This window comes from Paroedura picta, chromosome 6, assembly GCF_049243985.1.
Source record: "Paroedura picta isolate Pp20150507F chromosome 6, Ppicta_v3.0, whole genome shotgun sequence".
Taxonomy (NCBI): domain Eukaryota; kingdom Metazoa; phylum Chordata; class Lepidosauria; order Squamata; family Gekkonidae; genus Paroedura; species Paroedura picta.
In genome coordinates, this window is record NC_135374.1 from 43,007,616 (window position 1) to 43,023,059 (window position 15,444).

Below are 15,444 nucleotides of genomic sequence, written 5' to 3' on the forward strand. Positions count from 1 at the left end.
AAAACAGAGATGATATAATATCTGGTTTTGTGTGTGTGTATGAGAGAGAGAGAGAGAGAGAGAGAGAGAGAGAGAGAGAGAGAGAGAGGCAGGGGGGCAATACTATTGGGATTGTTTATCACAGCCACCTAGAGCAGGGGTAGTCAACCTGTGGTCCTCCAGATGTTCATGGACTACAATTCCCATGAGACCCTGCCAGCATTTGCTGGCAGGGGCTCATGGAAATTGTAGTCCATGAACATCTGGAGGACCACAGGTTGATTACCCCTGACTTAGACGTTTTTTTAAAGATACAGATGCTTCTTCCATTATTTTTTGACAGATTAACACACACAGCCCAGTATTTTTTTCCAGATTTTTCTGCAAACCAGTGGCCTTTCTTAGGTCTGTCAGTTCATGCCTCAAATCTCCAGATTTAAGTATCCACAGATGTGGCCATGTTGAGAATTAAACATATTTATGCAGTTAAACAGTACAAGATACACAATGAAAAATATAATGAAAACTGTCTAGGCTCCCATATTAATTAACTATAGCCCTTTATGCTTTATTAAAATTCCCTCCTTAAACAAGTAGGGCATAACAATAAAGGGGCATAAAAATAAAATTGGCAGCATTGTAATGTCTTGTATAGGGGGGGTATAAGGTTTGTATCATTGCAATGTAGAGAAAGCAGATGTAGAAACTTTCCCACCATTTTGTAATATGAACCTAATAGAAGAAATTTAATGAACCTAATAGAAGAAAGATGATAGAAATATTTGTTTGATTGTTTGCTGCCCTATTCAGCAAACTGGCTGTGTGCCCTCTAGAATGTGCCTGTAAGGGCCTTGGCCACTGCACTCTGGATCAGTTGCAGTTCCTGGAGCAGGGATAAGGATAGGCCCTCATAGAGGCAGTTACAGAAGTCCAGTCTAGAAGTGACCATTGCATGGATGAATATAGTTAGGTGTTCCGGGGCCAGGTAGGGTACTAGTAATACTTGAACTTGTATCACCCAATTGACTGGCAGTAAATTCTGGACAGTCGAAACAGGGGGCTTAAAAAAAGAACAGCATGCAGTTGATTTATGAAATTCACTGCCACAAGAGATGGTGATATCCACTTATATTGTTTTTAAAGGATATTAGACAAAATAATAGAGGATAGTCCTGTCAATAGTTATTAGCCACAATAAATGATTGGATGTAACCTCCAGTGTCAGAATCAATATGCTCATTCATACCAGTCATTGAGGTGCTAACAATGAGGGAGAGGCAATGCCTTCATACTCTTCGTGAGCTACTTGGGAACATTGCTCATCATGACTGACCATTGTAGAAAACAGGATGCCAGACTAGATCAACTTTTGGTATGATCCAGCAGGGCTATTCTTGTACTTTCATCTTCCAGGAGATCCCCCACAACAGCCCACTGGAATTTCCAGCCATCTCACATCAGGGTCCATTTTCTTTTTTAATATATAACAAACAAAACTACTAAATGTGATCCTTTTTACCTTTTCAGCTTTGCTCTCTATCTCCTATCTCTATTTTTTTGAAAATCAGGATGCTTCTGCTAAGCTGTTCCCCTCTTTGAATGAAAAACAAAACAAAACAAAACTTCTCTTTTGAGAAAGCCATGTGTTTGCCTTTCTCACATAGTTGTACTACTGGTGTCTAATAATCGTAATGCGGAATTGTTGCATGTTCACATAGGGGAAAACATGACCAATTGGCTTTCTGCTGCTTGAACTTGCACCAGAATAAAATGAAAATTATTTTCTGTATATGTTGAACTGGTCACAGTGCAGAAGCAAACTTATCTCCAGGCTTCTTATAATCACTAGCTCCGAAATTACTGATCTTTTTTCCCCAAGCACTGGAATTTTTGCTTAATGGCATTCCAGCAGATGCAGAAAAGTTCTAACCAGGTGCCAGCCCCTAGTGCCAATTGATAAACTGGTACCTTGAGGCTGTAAGGGTCATTCCCCCCCTCCAAGAACCTCTGGAAGTAGTTTAGTGGGCCTGGATATGCTGTTACAATCCTGAGTGTTTGCTCCAGTCCCAGTGCTATTTGATGGAAGCTATGATAATTAAATTACTGGAAAAATCGAATTTGATTATAATGCAAATATGACCTCCATTTTTGTTTCTGTATAGCCCATTTTTTTTCATGGCTGAAGGACCGAGTTACCAATAGCAGCACATTTCAAATCTCTCTGAAAACTCAATGTAAATGCTTTTGGTGCCTCCATACTTTATTGATGTGCATATCTTTAACGGGGATTAAGGGAGAAACAAGTAAGATCCAAAGGGCAGTATCTGTAAAAAGGTTCTTACATCACGTTGATCAAGATTGGTAGCGGTGCTTGTCTGTAGCATGAAAAGAGCAAGCGTCCAGTAGCACATTAAAGAGTAACAAAATATCAAGCAGGGTATGAGCTCCTGAGTTGTACTGCAATGAATGTGAGCTGTACAAAAGTGCTACCTTCAATAGCATATTTTTGTGAACAATTAGGAGTACTTGGGGAATGTGTCATGTTGAAGGCAGCATTGATCTCATAACCCCTCTCCAGACTCACCAAAAGGCATGCAAGGTTTGTTTGGTGATGGGTGTGCTGGGTCTGTGCATTTATTATATCTTTAGTTTTTGCCATTTAAGGTTGCATCATGAAAATCCCAAACTCATACACAGTGTGAAGTGCCTCAAAAGGATGTCTATGGTTTTTAACTGAGAAGTTAAATTGACGTGTCCTGACAGATTTCACTAGAAATTTCATATCTGGAACTGAGAATATGTGAATGTTCATCTTAAACCAAAATATTTTTGTCTGTAGGCTGGGCTTCTGCTTTCTTTGTTAACTTTAAAGTTCACGCATTTTAGGGGATTCCCTGGCTGAAAAAGAAAATGTTTATAGTGCCAATCAGTGACAAGTAATGACCTTTCCAGGAAATAGGCGATAGTTGTGGAGTGTACTTACAATTCCATTTTACTTGGTAGGTAAAATGAAGCCTCTAACATCCCCCCTCCACTTCCTTCCCATCATTTTTCTTTTCCTTCTGTGACTGAACCACTGTAGTTATCTGTTTTCTCCTTTCCTGAAGAATTCTGGCTGTCCCATGCTTTCACAGTATAAAACTTTGACTGTTTGCTCAACCCAGAAACATGAGGTAAGGAATGGAATCTCCCTTTGACATATACAATTTAAATGGCACTCAAGAAGTTTTTATATTCAAAAATAACAAAATATTTTATTCAATATAGAGGGGAAAAGTCAGGTGAAATCAGGGATAACATTCCTGGGGTAACTCAATATAGATAACTCTGAGGTAAAATCAGTACATGCACAATCATTAGTTCTTATGCTTCAGGCTGATGAGAGTTTCTTAACTCTCCATACATGGTTACTTAAAATCTTTGTTTAGCGGCTTTTGATCCATTATTTTCTCCAAACGCTCCAGTACACTTTTTGGGAGGATTATCTTACTCCTTTGGTTTTCAGGAAGCTGGTATACTCTTTATACTTTTTCTCTTGAAACACCAGTTCTTTCTTGTCTTGAGTGTTTAACTGAGTCTTAAAGTATCTAAAGACAGTTTCCAAGCACACCAGACCAGGGATCTCTGCACTGTTCAGATCTAACTCCCGGTTTGACTGGGTAGGGAATTTTCTTCTCTCTCTAGAAAATCTATGCCCTTTCCTTGGCTCGAATGGGAGTCTCCATCTAACTACTCACTCATGCTTGCCAACTTTCCCCAGTTCTTCTGTCTGTGTAAACCTGCTCTCAGTCAGGGCTGAATTCAGTACTCAGATTCAATTTTATGCAGCATCCAACTTAGAAATCTTCCTCTGCTTAGCTGATGCTAACCAATCAGATCTCCTGGAACAGCCTGTCATCCAGGGCTCTCTGGTTCTGTGAAAAATTAAACTTTTACCTTATTGTATAGCACTTCTAAGCTTTAAAATGTGCAGTCTAAACATACATACCCCACAAAAATGAGGGGGGAATTGAATTGCTTTGTGTATTGTGTGTTTGGCCAGTAAAGTAAGTAAGGGGATACACAGCTGTACATAATCAAGAGAAGCTTGTACTTAATTCAACAATTGCTCACACTGGCAAAAATTAGATCTGACTAATGCTTTGAGTCAAGCAACCAATAAATATTGTAATCTAGCCTGAGAATCATTCTATGAATAGCATTTTAGGCTGCACAGTGTTTCTTTCATGCTGTTTTAATGGTTTGTTTTGTATTGATTATTCTGTGAGTCACCTTGACCGGTCTCTGGACAGGCAGCACAGACATTTTCCAGATGAATGAATGTGCTTTTTCTGTCAGTGCCCCTTGGCCATTAAGATTACATAGTAGGCAGAAATTTCATTAATTAATTTTCCCCGGTTAGGAAATGCATAAAGTTGCCTCAAAATCTATAAAACAAAACATATGAACTTTGCCAGTAAAAAAAAGATGGGTCTAACCTTAGAGGCTTTAAAAATGTACTTTTAAAATAAATCTAATGGTATGGAGAACATTGCCTATCAGAGAGAGAGGGCTAGAATTTGGGTCAGTAGTGAAATGATTTGAAAGGCAGGACTGCCAAAGTACTGCTTGTATAACATGTAATGGACTTGTGGATTTATGCTAGAAAACAGTGGGGATGGCCACTGCCCTATAAAGGGAAATAAAAAGGGGAAATCATAGAAGATAGACCTTTCAGGGGCTGTTGGGCCTGATGGCTAACTGTATCTTCCATAGTCAGAAAAAAACATGAAGCTCGAACTGGTACACCTGAAAATCTAGAAAGCAAATTATTATAATGCGAATTATGATATATTTTCTACACTGGCAGAAGACCTCCATGAAAGAAAGGACTTTCCTAGCACTTGTTATCAGAGACTGATTACCTGGTGATTGAACCTTAAACCTTCAGCTTCTGAGTTATACCCTGACTGAGTTATACCACGATTACTCCATTGCCTCTACATTAACAGCCCCAGATGCTTGGGGGAGAGGCAATAGTTTGAGAACATTATTGACTTGCAGGTGGCAACTAGCCCAAGAAGACAGGACTCTCTGCATTTGGCAAAGAAAATGGCCACAGCCTTTATTTTAACCCTCAAGAGAGGGTTGGCCCAATGCCTGGTCCAATGCCTGTTGGGTTGGCCCAATGCCTGAGTCTGATCCCCTCAGCCGTGAGGCTGCATGCTGTTGTGATCCATGATGCTGAGGGTTCTCACCTTGCTCCTAGCTGGGAGAGCAGGTAGCCACACATCATGGTATCATGCTCTGGGAGGTGACTTGATGGGGACTAACGGGAGTCTGCCTCCACTGGTAACCCCAGCCACCTGGCCACAGGCCCGTGGCCTCCTGCTGGTCTCATTTGGGAGCCCCCCCCCCCCAAGCCTCAGGGATTCCCGTGTGCAGACAGGAATCCCTGCCAACAGGCTCATAACCAGGCATAACCAGCAGCTCTGACAAAGTTTAAACCAATAACAAAGCTAACAACAAAACAATAAACCTAAAGGGGGAGGGAGGTAGCTGTCCAGACGGCGCCAACACAGAGAGGATGGGAGAGTAAATGCAGGGCCTTAAATAGGCCAGCGCCCCGCCCTCCTTACATGCCGTCCAGCCACAGTGGAGTGCGTCACCACCAAGACATCACTCCTGATGGGTGATGCGGTGGCGTCAATGGCGGTCACACTTAATTGTGGCCGCTAATTGACATTATACCTTACTTCTGGTAAATGTAGAATGCAGGTAGTGGATCCTTATCTAGTGCGATGTAATCTAGAAGGGTTCTTATGTTGCTATAATAATCAATATTGTTGAGCATCAGATATCCTTTGAGCTAGAAACAAAAGGGAAAAAATGGTGTTACACACACACACCACACATACATGGCATGTTCTATCACCTTTGGGATTTTTACTTGCATATTTTTTCTTTACATATTAATCTTACAAAATAATAAAATCTGGGGGGAAGGAAAGCTGTTCCACTATTTGTCATCATATTCTACCTGAAATATAATTTATCCAAGTATATTGGGTATATAATGTGCACAATCTAGTCTGGAAGATTTCCTGCAAAAGTTCTATTGAGGTGAATGGAAATATCACAAAAATACCTTTGCAGAGCTCTGATTCATTTCAACTGAGTTTGTGCTGGAAAATTTCCCAGTGTCTTGTGCTCAGTTAAAGTGTTCTTGACCCCCCAAAACAAACAAACAAACAAACAAACAAACAAAAACGCCTTACATATAGCTTGCTGGACACAGCTGTCCGGTTTCTTTTATGCTCCTTCCTTATTCAGGACTGCCTTGTCATAAACCAAAAATTACAAATGGATTGTTCTTTTTTGGTTTTGGATTAATCTGGTACCCCACCTGCATGAATTAAGGATTTAAGGCCTCATTCTACATTTCAAAGTCCCATGTTTTCTGGTTGATCAGATCAGTTCTTCTGGGAATTTAATTCACAGGTGTGGTAGAGGAAACAGGATTTACCTATGCTGTTTTCCAGACCTGAAAGAACTATTTGCTGTATAGGGGAAACTTACGTGCATCTTATCAGCACATATACGTTTATCTAAGAAACTGGGAGGCCTCTCCAGGATAAAACCAGTAAGTCCCTCCTATCACAGACCTTCCTGAATAGGCAGAGATTTGGCCCCTATTGAAAAAGAATCTTTGGATCTGCAGGACCCTGTCAGCTAACAACCTGTCTTGTACCTAGCATTTCTTTCAAAGGTGGTTGAGCAGGTGGTTGCGGAGCAATTGAAGGCATATCTGGATAAAGTTTGGATTTGGACCTTTTCCAGTTCAGCTTCTGACCCAGATGACCTCTGGAGACAACTGGACTGATGTGGGTCAGCACTACTGGTATTGCTAGATCCTACCATGGCATTTGACAGAGTAGATCATGAGCTGCTAACTCACAACCTTGCTGACATGGGGATATGGAGGACTGTCTTACAATGGATGATCTCCTTTCTCCAAGGTCAGGGATAGAAGGTTGCCATTCTTTAGCGTTATGATAAAGATCACTACCTGAAAGGCTTTCCTTTGATAATATGGATGGATGATTTCTTTCCAGGTACCTCACAGGCAAGGCGGAGAACTGCTGTTGGCAGCAGTCCTTTGTTTTGTGTGCATGCAATGGCAAAAGTATTTTCTGCTTCATAATGGGTGAAGCAGCCTTAATTGTTCAGCCTCTTGTTCAACACAGTCTAAATGGCAGGAGAAGAGAGAGCAATTGCTCCCTTTTCTCTCTTGGAAGGAGAGTCGCAGGGGCCCTAAGGCTGCCAGGTAACAGGAGAGCTGTGGACAGGAAAGCTTGCTGCCACTTCATGTCACTTCTGGTCACAAAAAAATGAGTGACATAAGTAGCTGTAGGAACTGCTGGAAGCTCTATGACATCACTTTCATTCATTCATTCATTCATTCATTCATTCTTCTCCCACTGCTGCTCAGTGGTGGTGAGTAAAAGGAGGGCAGCAAGGAATCCTCTGCCCCAAATAGGGCTTGTCAGCCCTACGCAGGGCCAAACTGGACTCAATGCTTGCTCATGTCCAACATGAGCTTTTAAAGCCTAAATGGGTGATTTAAAAATGCTGCAAGTGCCCAATTCTGATCAGGCCTGCAGCATGGCAGGATGAGGAACATTTATTATTGAATTTTTTTTTATTGCCGTACCCCTGTCAGCCTTTTTGATTGCCAGCATGTTGTGGGGGAGAAAACTTTGAGCAGTTGAAAAGGTGTGGGGAGGGGAGCAACAAGAGTGCTTCATTCTGCCCACTGCAGCCCTTGCAACATTTTTAAATCACTATCTTGCCATGTCTAGTTCGGCCCCCAGCAATAGCTCCTTGCTAGTTTGCTAGAATGCCTCAGATTGTTGTTTTAGTCAGTGCTGAGCAAATAATCTGGCCCATTCCGCACAAGGACCGATGTTGCCAATTAGTTTCTGAAAGCGGAAACGCTATTTTTAATAATGCAATCTCGGTGTTACACATACCTACCTTTGTAGTGGAATCCAGTAGCGTTTCAATCGTTTCCCACAGGTTTCCGGTCTCGCAAAAATCGCTATACAGAAAGCGATTTTTTCTGTGCCTTGTCCCGCCCCTGACCGTCAATCAAGCGAACAGCCAATGGGTGGCTGTTATCATGCTCCTGAAAAGCCCCTTTCCCTTTAAGAACAGGGTTTTTTTAAAAAAGAAAAACTTACATTGCAACGAATATGCCTTGATTCCTCCTAACGTAGAGACCCATCTAGCTGGCAGCTGGCGTGTGAGCTGGCGATTCATCATTACCACGCTCCCCTGAGTGAAAAGAAAAATCCCCCCCCCCCCTGCACAGGAACTTGCAAACGGGGCTGTGTTGTGCTTGGGGACTTAGGGAAGCTTTAAAGCACTTCTGTGTAGGGACTGTAGCCAGAGAAGCCTCACTGGGTGAATGAAGGCTCGCCAGTTCGTTGCTTTCTGCTCGCTCTGAGAAAAAAAAATGGCGATCGCTTCGCCGGAAGTTCGGAGGAGAGAGCCAGGGGGAGGGACTTTCCTGGAACTGCAACAATGGGAACGCACAGGTCTTTTTCGCTACTGTTGCAGATTGTTTGCAGGAGTGTAGCGCTTTTCGGAGGTGAATCCACTTTTCTGGATTTCCCTTTAAGCGCTACAATGAATAGCTTTTCGCAGGACTGTTTCAGGAGTGTGGCAGATTGTGTTCGATGTCATGCGGAACTGCAAATTAGTAGTATTTGCAAGCCTTTTGCAACATTGAAGTCACGCGGAATGGACCTCTGTGTCCTCCTGGAAACCTTTTACATCTTTGTGGACACTCCTATCAACAGGCAGTTGCATGAGTTCGCAAATGTTTGCAAAATGAACTGATATGCATTTCTCTAGTCCCTTCCTCTTTCCTCAGCTGCATAGCTTACCTTTTCAAAGGAGGGGAGGAATAACTGGCCATGGGGGATAATTTTTAAACAGAGGGTTTATCTTTCCTGCAAACTATTATCTTCATACTTTACCAGCACAATGTCCAGTGGTGGTCTGTGTAAACTGTATTTTTGCATCATCTTGTGAATCCACAGAAACCACAGTCCCCAATATTAGTAACAAGCATTTGGTGAGCCATTTCAAGCAGTGCCCAGGGATCTGCCTTATTTGAAGGAAGCTTTTAAAACATAAAAAGTTCACCTTTTGCGCTCCACTGCTTCAAGTTCCTCAGCATTAGTGGTTACAATGACAGATGTCTCTCACAGATCTGAGTGGTAATATATATACTCTAAACCAAAGTACATTTCCATTTGTTGTTTTGCAGCCCACCCTCAAAATGAATGAAAGTGAACCTGCCAATGTCTGTGGGCTGCATAATTCCCCTTTGACTGTGGCTGTTTCGTGCTGTAAGCACATTCAGGTTGCAGTTTCATGGCTGATCTGCCATGCAGAGATAGGTATGACACTAGCAAAAATTTCCCATATGTTTGTGTGCATGCCTCCAGGAGGTTTTTGTTCCTCTTTTCTGGCCAGCACAGATATTAGGTTGTAAACCACTAAGGCAAGTCACAATGGGACATCTCACTGACGTAACAACGCCCACATTCTTGATCTTTTGATTTCCTGTTAATGTGGTTAGGTACTGGTGAAATTATTCCATGGATTTTGTGGGTGGGTTTCTGTGAAAATTTCAGAAGTATTGGTGGATCCCAAGCTAAACAACAACAACAAAACAGTGGGCCAACTGGATTTAATTGTATCACACTAGACTTCTCCAAGGTGTGTCAGAGTCCCAGTGCATACACCACTTCTGTTATAAGTGTGCCCCAAAAGCCCAGAAAATTCTACAAAGGCTGCACATTGTACAGATGATTAAATCTGCATGGAAGCTTCCACGAGTCAGGTTATGATTTCTCAACCCAACTTAAGCTGTGGTTATGAGGGAGTGTTACCAAGAGCTAACTATGTGCTGTCTGCCCTGATTCCGTCTGGCTAAATTTGCCTTGGCAGCCACATTATGCCTTGCTCTGGAGAAGGGGAAAGCTTGCAAAATCAGGCATATCCCTTGATCTATCAAAGTATTTTCATCAAATACAAGGCCTTTTATGGACTGAAATTTTCTCATGTTTTCCCTTCCATGTCCGTCAGGTTTTCTTTTTTGTTCTGCATTTATTTTCCTTCCGTCAGTGCTCAGTTCCCTTTTCGATTGCTGTCTCCCCGTGTTTTCTGGGTGGTTTAGTGGCAATTTCCCCCATTACCATTTTTTAAGAGAAAAATCAGAGAGAACAAAAGGTGTGAAGTTCATGCATAGCATCCGGAGCAAAACCCTGCCAACTAGACTTGAAAATCAAAAGTAAGTAGTACATGCATAAAAGGCCCAAGTCTTCTTTGGTGCAAATTCTAATTACTCTAAAATCCATGGGTTCTCATCATGGACTCATCTTGAATTCCTGGACTTTATGAAATTATTTTATGCTGAATCCTTTAACTATTGCTGCTCCACCAGCACAGAGGCTGTTGATTCCAACTTTGCTTTCTCTGGGACTTTGGTACATTTACTTGCCATGCAGGAGTACCCCTCTACTGCCTAACTTTATTTTTTCCTTGGGATCTTTGGAAGTCCCTACTATCAACATACTAGAAGTTAAGTTTTTGGTTTCCTGGGACTTGCAGCTTTAGAGAAAAGGAAGTGGAAGAGATAGGAATTTCTCTCTTTATTCTTTATTCTGTTGTTGTTTCTGTGCATCTGTACATCATGGTGGGGAGAGATAGAGCTGGTTCCCAAAATATGGGAAGTGAGTGAGGTGATTCTGTTGTTCTGGATGCTATTTCAACCAAACAAATGCCCCCGTATTTTCAGTCACAGTATGTGAGAAACCAGTATTTACTGTGGATTCTGAGATGTGAGATTCATACTGAGGGTCCTGTATGTCAGTGTTGTAGCTACACCAGAATTGATGTTGGTTGACCATGCCCCACTGTTGCTGCCCCCAGAAGTGACATGTAATTCAGAAATGTCATATGCCATGATATTACCAGCCAGGCCCCTCTTCTGCTCCCCTCAAGCACTGGAGCTTGTCAAGGGCCTAACTAGGCCAGCACTGGGCTACAACTATGCACTGAACTGATCCAGTCTCCTCTGCTGCCCCTCAATCCCCAGAGCTCACCAAAGGCCTTCTGCAGCCTAGCGTTCAGCCCCTCTGCCACCCCCTGCAATCCCATTCCCGGAGTTAAAACCAAAATACTCACTTTGCTTATCGAGCTACCACCGAGACAGGTTGACTCAAAGGGAGAGGATCCTCAGCTGGCCATTTTGAATGGCCAGGTCTCCTCCCCTTCCCATCTCCCCAGGTCCATCATTGGCCACTTTGGGAGGGGGAGCAGGTTGACCTGCCCATGTATGGTAGAAACTCTTAAATTAAAATAATAATAATAATAATAATAATAATAATAATAATAATAATAATAATAATAATAATAATAATTTAAAAAGTCAATCTCCCCCATGCCACAGCACTCCTCAGGAGCTCCCGTGGCACACCTTGTGTTAGTGTTGGTGTAAGACTGGGAGGACCAGCATTCAAATCTCCACTTGGCCACAAAGCACCTTGAGTCAGTCACTCTCAGCGTGACCAACTTAACAGAATAGTTTTGAGGAAAATAGAGAGGAGAAATGAAATATTTATATGAAATATGAAATATTTATAAACATTCAGTGAAGGAGTTTATTATATCTTTCTTCTCTTACAGAACCCTCTTTTTAAACTGTGATTCAGATTGTTATGGGTAAAAAATATATTTTAAAAATCACATTATTAATTGATTGTATAATTTAATATAACTTAATTTAATATACTAAGTGTGGGTCTGAACCAATTCAGCTCTGTGCCCCATCCTGAGAACCTGAGAAGTATATGCTCCTGCCCCCAATATAAAAAAGTGAAGGAAGACTTTAAGTAACTGTAACTTGCTATTATATTTTCTTTGTTTTCCTCCTCAGGCATGGCCCAGATGACAACAGTGAAAGCCAAAGTAAGGGAGGTGGCCACACTCCCTTGTGATAATAACATACATTTAGACACTTCCCTAAAGCACTACAATGTGTACTGGCAAAAAGATGTTGGTTCTGGTCATGAAGATCTGGTAGTATTTGCTTACTGGAAAGGCAACAAATTAAAAAATGATGCAAAATACATGAACAGAACCACGATGGATCAGCAGAATTTTACACTTTGGATTGCCCCAGTGAAAGTGTCAGATGAAGGCAAATACAAATGCATCATATTGAAAAATACCTCACGCGTATCCCTTACTACGTTATCTTTAACTGTGATGGGTAAGTGATGTCTAGTAGCACAGTATCTTTAAAACTGTAGCAACATTTAATTGTCCATTCCTGTTAATTTGCTTAGTCACAGTGTTAGTATATAGATTTGAGAGTCAACTGTCTGCCTGCCAACTTAATAAATAAATAAAATGTAAAACTTTCCCCATTTTGGGCACACAGCTTAAAGAATAATTTGAAATCTAGTGTTGGATTAAGAGTCATCTGAGACAGTATTCGATTCAGGGGGGCCAACTGCAGCTTGGGCAGTTCCTAGAGATCTGAGAGCCCTCCCCTGAGGAGGACAGAATGTGGGAAGAGGGAGGGAGTTCAGGAGTCACTCTGGGTCTTCAGACATGGCAGTGGAGTCCCAGCATCTGGTTGGTACAGGCACAAGATGATGAGTTAAGTTTGCCTGTCCTGAACAGTTCTGATTGGAAACTGAGGGACCCTATACATGCAATGCAAAGTTGCATGCGGAAAGAAAGGCAGTGTACGACTATAATCTTCCAAGAGCTTCTCTTGCATAAGTCATAATGAAATAAACCAGAGCCTTGCAAGCAAGTGCAGGAGTGATTTGTAATGGATTTTGCTCATTATATGTTGGCTAATTTGGGGAATGACTTGTGCTGTAACATTACTGGGAACTGCAGAAGTCTCAGGGGAGCAAATTGTTTTTGTTCTACTCAGCAATAACATACTTGTGGAAAATTGCCCCAGTTTGAAACAATCCTCTTACCAGGTGTGCGTGTGTGTGTATTTATTTAAGTTATTTATTTGTTTAAGTTATTTATAGACCACCTTTCTTACTGTGACTCAAGGTGGATTACACAAGGTCAATACAATCAACAGGCCAGGACATCCAATAAACAATACAATAGGCTACGGAACTTTAGAAAACTGGAACCAACCAGAAATCTGAACGAAACTGAAACAAAGCATAAATATTAACATGGCACGTTAAATGATGCTAAATTGTTTATATAGCAACAACAGACAGTGGAGACTATGCACTATAGTATAGACCAGTGGTCCCCAACCTTTTTATCACTGGGGACCACTCAATGCCGGGGACCACTCACCGGGGACCACTCAACGCCTTTTACTGAGGCCCGGTGGGGGGGGGGTAGTTTACTCCTCTACTCTCAACCACTGCCCTAACGCTCTCTGATCACTATGGTAATGTTTAAACATCCCTTCAAAATAAGATACAGACACGCCACAACAATGAAGTGTGTTGTAAAGGGCTGGGGGGGGGGATGAAGTAAAGGGCCGGGGGGGGGGAAGGGGTCCTTCGGGGCCCACCTCCAATTAGTTGAAGGACCACATGTGGTCCGCAGCCCACAGGTTGGGGATCGCTAGTATAGACCACAATCCCTAACCCTTTACTTGGGTAACTTTCTGAACCTTTTTTGCTACAATGGATCTCTGTTACTTGGATAGAAAATGGTTTAGCCAAAATGGAGTGTGAATGGAAAAGGCACTACAGGTCCAGAATTTAATTAGGAAACTAGAGCAAGTATCGTGGAATCCTTGGTAAAACAGCAGTGTATAGATGGGAAACCCTCTTGAGTGTGCTATTTTGAAACTGAAGGTGCTTTCCCTGTGCAAGTCCTGAATTTTGGTGAGGCTTAACATCACTTAGCATTGCTTAACATCATTCAGAAAGAAGTGCTATTGAAGTATTGATTTTTTTTTCTGTAGCTGAGTTCAGCAAGCCTGTCATAGAGATGGATCCACCTGCCTGTGGCTCAACGTTATTGATACTGACATGTTCTTCTCATGGGGGGTATCCAAAGCCTACCATGACAGGGCTCCTCAATAATAACAAAGTGGAATGGGACCCTATTTCCACATCAGACAATCAAACACAGCTCTTCAATATTACCAGCAATTTTCAGCACAATGTGACTGAAGATGTAGTTTTTCTGTGCTCAGTTTCTTCTCCTGGTTTCCAAACATCCACCAGCTACAATTACAGTAAGTTTCCCTCAATCTTTGGTGTCTTTTGTAGAATGTAGTGATGTCGGAACATTTAAAGAACGTGCATATGTCTTTCATACAGAGTTTTAAATGCAATATCTTCACTTGCAAGGGAGCTTTCTTTTTGGATTAGTGCCATGAAAATTATTTTATGATACAATACAAGACCTTTAATGGCATCCGAAATATAAAACTGTATACAAATTAGTTCTGTGGTACAGATCTATACAATTATAAAAATTACAGCAGACAAGGGAGCAGCAAGTACAAAAAGATAAAGCCATTAATGAAGTGTATCATTTCTGTGTAAATAATAAGCTTTGTGATGCCAGTGTACTATTAAAAATGCTATAAATGGGACAATAACAATAATCTTATTGCCTGGCAGGGAGGACATGTTCCCATGACCCTAGGAAGACTCACACACTGTTCAACTGCTTTTGGCATCAACTGGCTACAGCTTTATTTAGGAGACAGAGCATGGGCACCAGAAGGGTGGATCCTGCTCTCTTGCCATCAGCCAACCACTAGGCAGCACCCCTGGTCAGCAGTCTGCAACCAAGGAGATCCAGCACACTTGCCTGGTCTGTAGGCCCCCTGATCTGCTGTGCCAATGGGAGACAGCATGCAGTTTGAGAACCTGGTGGGCATCAGCTTCTGTTGGGTTCCCTTGCCACCCGGAAATGCATCAGTTACGCATCCACACAGCCTCTTTTAGAGACCCCCTCAACTAGGCGGGGCTGGCACTCAGGCTTGGCCTTCCCCCAGAAAAGGATCCACCCAGTTGCCCAAAATCACCAGCTGTGACGAAAATGATAAATGAACAACCACACAACAATATAACAAAAACATAAAGAAAGGGTGAGCTGGGAAGGAAGCTTCCTCACTGGTTGGGAAGGGCAGGAAAAGAGGCTGCTGACCTCAGTGCAGCCCCCTTTAAAGGAAAGGGGTCCTGTCTGACCTCCTCCATCATACCTCCTGCATGCCCACGGCTGCCTGTGTGCAGGGGCTGCTGGGTCCATAGCTCCTCCTTTTAATCCTGGCACACCTTCCAGGGAACATGAGATCCTCCCTCAGCAGCAAACCATGGGCAATGGGTGAGTGGTGACCGTGCTTAGCATAATAAAAGTTTTATTAGCATAATAAAGTGATATTAACAGGGAAAT

At 42.2% G+C, this 15,444-nt stretch overlaps 1 protein-coding gene across 2 annotated transcripts in view; it reads left to right on the top strand.

Annotated features, from left to right (window-relative positions):
- LOC143839796 (T-lymphocyte activation antigen CD80-like) overlaps nt 1-15,444 on the top strand; it is a 42,198-nt gene that overhangs the window by 20,321 nt on the left and 6,433 nt on the right. For both annotated transcript variants that reach the window (XM_077342304.1, XM_077342305.1), the window contains exons 3-4: nt 11,972-12,307; nt 14,000-14,275. In XM_077342304.1, the coding sequence (XP_077198419.1) occupies nt 11,972-12,307; nt 14,000-14,275 (612 nt within the window). The remainder of the gene's footprint in view (nt 1-11,971; nt 12,308-13,999; nt 14,276-15,444) is intronic.